Source organism: Cottoperca gobio, unplaced genomic scaffold, assembly GCF_900634415.1.
Source record: "Cottoperca gobio unplaced genomic scaffold, fCotGob3.1 fCotGob3_70arrow_ctg1, whole genome shotgun sequence".
In the NCBI taxonomy this organism is placed as follows: Eukaryota; Metazoa; Chordata; class Actinopteri; order Perciformes; family Bovichtidae; genus Cottoperca; species Cottoperca gobio.
The window spans coordinates 313,370-319,369 of record NW_021167062.1 but is presented as its reverse complement, the minus strand read 5'-3'; the positions used below and the strand labels follow the sequence as shown (position 1 = coordinate 319,369).

Below are 6,000 nucleotides of genomic sequence, written 5' to 3'. Positions count from 1 at the left end.
ACACATCTGCACACACGCAATCGGGGGGGATTCCCTGACATTGCAAAAAATGTAAAATCTCTTGTTGATATTTATAATTCAAAGCAATAATCAACATGCTGCATCTATGATCTGTGTGTGTGTGTGTGTGTGTGTGTGTGTGCAAGTGTGAGTGCGTGTGCATTAAAAGAGCATTCCCATCCACTTTCTTCATGATTGAGGGGTTAATCCATCCAGCAGATTCTTCTTGATGGACGCTCAAATGCAGCAGAGCTTAACCCTTATCTCTGACTGACTGCATCACACACACACACACACACACACACACACACAACACACACACACACACACACACACACACACACACACACACACACACACACACACACACACACACACACACACTCACACATACACACACACACACACACACACACACTCACACACACAGATGTACCACTCTCATCACCTTTCAGCACTGGTGAGCGTCCCTGTCAATACGGAGGAGGGAGGCACAGGGTGAAGGGGAGGGAGAGGATGATGTGAGAGAGAGGGGGTGGTGTGAGGGAGGGAGGATGGACGAACATCACAAGCCTCCATCAGACGGGCTTTAGGCTCTTTGGAGCAACAGATAGCAGAGCAGCAGCAGACAGAAGAAGAAGAGAGAAAAGCAGGACACTTGCTCTTCATCCCTCCATCTCTAAGACACACTTCTCTCCTCCTCCCACCATAAACACGGGGATCCCACAACTTTGAGGCTTTTCCCTCTTCCTCCTCCTTCCCGCCTCCCCCTCCTCCTCCTCCTCCTCCTCCTTGTGCACGCTGCGTTTGCTTTGCTTTGGAGCATTTGGCACACGGAGTCTGAGCGGCACCGCAGGCGGGAGATACCGGACGGACTGCGGAAATGCTGGGGTTTCACCCTGCGTCTTCCGCCTCCTTCCACCACACCGCCGCCGAGGACACGCAGCTTTAATGATCTCTTTGTGCGAGCGTGCGTGTGTCCATGCGCTGCACAGATGGAGCTGTGCGCTCCGTGTGTGAGCGCTGCAGACCTCCCGGACACCTGCTGCTGATGTGAAGATGAAAAAAGTCCAAACATTCGCCAACATGTGACATTTCTTTCTCCTCAAGGGAACTACAAAGGGGTCAAGCGCCAAAAAGAGAAGGTGTTGTTGGAGTGTGACCCCCCTCCCTTCCTCCTCCTCTTCTTCTTCTTCAGAGTAAATTCAGGATGGATCCTGTTTGGCTTCTTCTTCTGCTCCCATCCCTCCTCAAAGCGCAGGTGACTCCAGACTTCACACCAGGAGTCACGGTGGAGGCTGACAACAGCACAGGAACCTCAGATGTCTCCCCCTCCAGTTCCCTCAGACCCCCAGAGCCTTCTGCGTTTGCAGTGACACCCTCAGAAGCTCCCCCAGTGGAGGAAGATGATTGGTCACCAGCAGAGACCTTCCTGTACACTGGAGAGCCCTACACTCTGGATGTGGCGCGCTGCTCACGGGCGTACAGCCCGCCGGGGCAGACCGGATCCCTGCCCCTCAGCTTCAGTGCCCCCCTCCGGCCGGCTCTGGACGCGCTGGCCAACACAGCCAACTTCCTCAACATGATCTTCCAGGCCAGTGACCTGCGGGGAGAGCACGGTGCAGGAGGATATGGAGTGGTACCACGCCATGGTCCGCGCCCTCCTGGAGGCCGACCTGCTTATCCGGCGGGCCCTGTTCACCTTCGACGCTGACCCCACGTCCCTGGTGCCGCAGCTGGTGCTCTGTGCCTCCCGCAACCCGATGGCCAAGGTGCAGACCATCATCCTGGAGGACTTATCCAAGGCCTGGGACAGCCTGCACCCGCCCGCCCCGGCCCCCGACGACAGCTGGTTCAGAAGCTTTAAATTCCCAGAGCCTAACAAGCCGATGGCGGCCCTGTCCAAGCGGGTGCTCCTCAACGACCTCAGCACCTTGGACACGCCCAAGTGGAGGCAGGGCGACAGCTACGTGACCAATCACAGCGGGGTGCGATGGGACAGCGCCCCCTTCCTCGACTGTAAGGACGGACTCTTCGTTCCAGACTGGATGCTCACCCTGTCCACCTCCTTCTACGGCCTCAAGCCAGACCTGACACCAGAGTTCAGGTTAGAGCCAAAAGAGACACACACACACACACACACACACAGACATACAGACAGACAGACAGACAGACAGACAGACAGACAGACAGACACACACACACACACAGACATACAGACAGACAGACAGACACACACACACACACGCACGCACACACAGACATACAGACAGACAGACAGACAGACAGACAGACAGACAGACACACACACACACACACACACACAGATGGAAGACTGTGTTGACTTTCATGCTCTTCACTGAAGCTAATAGTAAATTGTGTTTCCTGTACTGTCAGTAAAGCATATTAAAAACCAGCAGAACGTTTCAGGAGAACTCGTCTGTGAGTCTCAAAATAAACCCTTTTTTCTTTGAAACCGACAGCAGCAGTATTTTCTATTTCTCCTGCTGTTCTCGTTCTGTTTTGGACCCTGTGACCTTTCTCTCTCCACCACTCTGGAGAAACGTTTGATAAACATTTGGAGTAAAAAGAATGTGTGATATTTGAAAGTGAATCCGCTTAAAGGTCGCGCAGGTTTCTGCAGATAAAGGAGGAAAAAGGGATTATTGTAATGAGTCTGATATTTGGAGCCACTCTTTGTTTCTTTACTCTGACACACATGTGCCCCCCCCCTCCTGTGTGTGTGTGTGTGTGTGTGTGTGTGTGTGTGTGTGTGTGTGTGTGTGTGTGTGTGTTCCTGTGTCAGAGGTGTGATCCGTGTGGATGTCAACATTCAAGACATCGACTTGGACCAGTGTGCAACAGGAGACGGCTGGTTTGCCGACACTCACCAGTGCAACCGCACCACCATGGAGGTAAACGAAATGTAGAGAAACGACCGGCTGCTCGCTGTCGTTGAGCTGAACCTCAACAGAAATGTTACACACTTATAGAGGAACAGTGATGGTAACACAAGTCACACGCTGTTTGGGGCTAATAGCAATCGCTAACAGGCTGAAACAAAAATGGCCACCATGACATTTTTATTAGCATTAGCTGCTAAACATCAGCATGTTAGCATTATCTTGCAGGTATGTTCATGTTATCTTTATAACTACAGCACTTGAGTACCTCCGCTGCATATTTGCCTCACATGTAACGAGGATCAGATGATTGGAGAGTTTAAAACGCTCTGGTGAGTATAATTAGCATATTTACAATAACATAACTTTAGTGAAGTAGAGACGTCTTCTAACGTCTTGTGTATAAACAGGGTTGTCTGCGTGTATAAGGATATTTCGAGTGGTCGTCGCTTTAGATTTGTACATTGTTATTGTATTTTGTGGGTTCCTGGCAGCTGTTGAGATGTCAGACTTCTTCAGTTTGTCCTGATGCATGAGAGTTAAGGACAGTTTAAAAGGTGCTAAACAAAGACACAAAGAAGTGCACACAGTCAACCTGGACTCCAGAGGATTAACCCGGCTTCCACTTACTGCAAAGTGTGTTTAATCTTCTATATGTTCTCTTTATGGTGTAGAATATTTAGTATATGGTTCAAAGCAGAGCGAAGGGAAGGTGTGTGTGTGTGTGTGTGTGTGTGTGTGTGTGTGTGTGTGTGTGTGTGTGTGTGTGTGTGTGTGTGTGTGTGTGCTGGACTGCAGCTACACACTGTTCTGTACTTCTCATCGGTTAACGATTCAAAGGAAACAATAACAAAATGAAGGCGTGTTGGATTTTGAACTTCTACTCTCCTGATATTTCTCTTGAATTTGAAAGCAGCAGTTTGGTGCAGATTAAAACAATCAACCAATCAGAGCGTTGTAGTGTCCCAGCACAAGTCTTACGTTGTTACGTTTAAGGGATGAATGAACCTTCACATTCTGTGTGATGCACTGTGTGTCCTCCCTGCCCTCCAGATGCCTGGTGGCAGCGAGGACACGTCTTTTGGTGCGTTCACTGACCACTCGTTGGTTTAAGTTCCTTCAGGTTCACATTTAACATACAAACACGGACAGAAACTAAACCAAAATACTTCAGGGAGGTTTATTATTCCATCACGGTATCCAAGATGGACTTCCTGGATAATTATTAAAAATGGACCAAACATTTTTAATAATCCGACTAACACCCCGTCTATGGTAGAGGCAGAGCTGGAAGCTGATGGGGGATCATCGTCAATTTCCCTGATGGAAGTCACTGAGGTAGTCAAACAACTCCACAGTGGCAAAGCCGCAGGGGTTGATGAGATCCGTCCAGAAATGCTGAAGGCTTTGGGTGTTGAGGGACTGTCTTGGTTGACACGCCTCGTCAACATTGCGTGGAAGTCTGGGACAGTGCCTAGGGGTTGGCAGACCGGGGTGGTGGTCCCCCTATTTAAAAAGGGGGACCAGAGAGTGTGTGCCAACTACAGGGGTATCACACTTCTCAGCCTCCCTGGTAAAGTCTACTCCAAGGTACTGGAAAGGAGGGTTCGGCCGGTAGTCAAACCTCTGATTGAAGAGGAACAATGCGGATTCCGTCCTGGTCGTGGAACAACGGACCAACTCTTCACTCTCGCAAGGATCCTGGAGGGGGCCTGGGAGTACACCCATCCGGTCTACATGTGTTTTGTGGATCTGGAGAAGGTGTATGACCGGGTCCCCCGGGTGATACTGTGGGAGGTGCTGCGGGAGTATGGGGTGAGGGGGTCACTTCTGAGGGCCATCCAATCCCTGTACGCCCAAAGCGAGAGTTGTGTCCGTATACTCGGCAGTAAGTCGGACTCGTTCCCAGTGAATGTTGGCCTCCGCCAGGGCTGCGCTTTATCACCAATCCTGTTCGTGATTTTCATGGACAGGATATCGAGGCGTAGTCGTGGAGGAGAGGGCTTGCAGTTCGGTGACCTGAGGATCTCATCGCTGCTCTTTGCAGATGATGTGGTCCTTATGGCATCATCGGTCTGTGACCTTCAACAGTCACTGGATCGGTTCCCAGCCTAGTGTGAAGCGGTTGGGATGAGGATCACCACCTCCAAATCTGAGGCCATGGCTCTCAGCAGGAAACCGGTGGATTGCCTACTCCGGGTAGGGAATGAGCCTTTACCCCAAGTGAAGGAGTTCAAGTACCTCGGGGTCTTGTTCGAAAGTGAGGGGACAATGGAACGAGAGATTGGCCGGAGAATCGGAGCAGCGGGGGCGGTACTGCAGTCGCTTTGCCGCACCATTGTGACGAAAAGAGAGCTGAGCCAGAAGGCAAAGATCTTCGTTCCTACCCTCACCTATCGTCATGAAGGCTGGGTCATAACCAAAAGAACAAGATCACGGGTACAAGCGGCCGAAATGGGCTTTCTCAGACGGGTGGCGTCTCCCTTAGAGATAGGGTGAGAAGCTCAGCCATCAGGAGAGACTCGGAGTAGAGCCGCTGCTGCTTTGCGTTGAAAGGAGCCGGTTAGATCCCCCAGTCGGAGCTGGAGGATGTGGCCCGGAGAAGGGAAGATTGGGGGTCCTTACTGGAGCTGCTGCCCCCGTGACCTGACCCCAGATAAGCGGTAGACGATGGATGGATGGATGGATGGTCCAAACATAATAATCTAATGATATAATATATAATATAAATCACAGGGGACATTTTTCTACCTTGAGCACTTTTTCAAAATATTTTAAGAACATGTTACTGATTATACTTCCACTCTTTGGACTCTGGTTAATTGTGACAACATTTCTCACAATTTAAAAAGATTTAGACCAAACAATCAATAAACAGAGAAAATATTCATCAGAGTGAAAATAATTATAAATTAATAGTTTAAAATGAGCTTCGCCTCCACCAACAGTAACATCCTGCTTTTACATTAATGCACAATGAATAATAATATAATGATATAATATATAATATAACAGGCACAGGGGACATTTTCCTGATTATACTTTAAAATACATGAAGTAATGCAGGACTTGTACTTGTAACAGAGTATTTTTACAG

At 49.6% G+C, this 6,000-nt stretch overlaps 1 protein-coding gene across 1 annotated transcript in view; it reads left to right on the top strand.

Moving 5' to 3' along the window:
• Positions 1-1,210: 1,210 nt before the first annotated feature.
• gpr179 (G protein-coupled receptor 179) overlaps positions 1,211-6,000 on the top strand; it is a 24,036-nt gene continuing 19,246 nt past the window's right edge. The window contains 3 exon segments of the mRNA XM_029428340.1: positions 1,211-1,609; positions 1,611-2,107; positions 2,807-2,915. Coding sequence (XP_029284200.1) covers positions 1,211-1,609; positions 1,611-2,107; positions 2,807-2,915 — 1,005 coding nt within the window.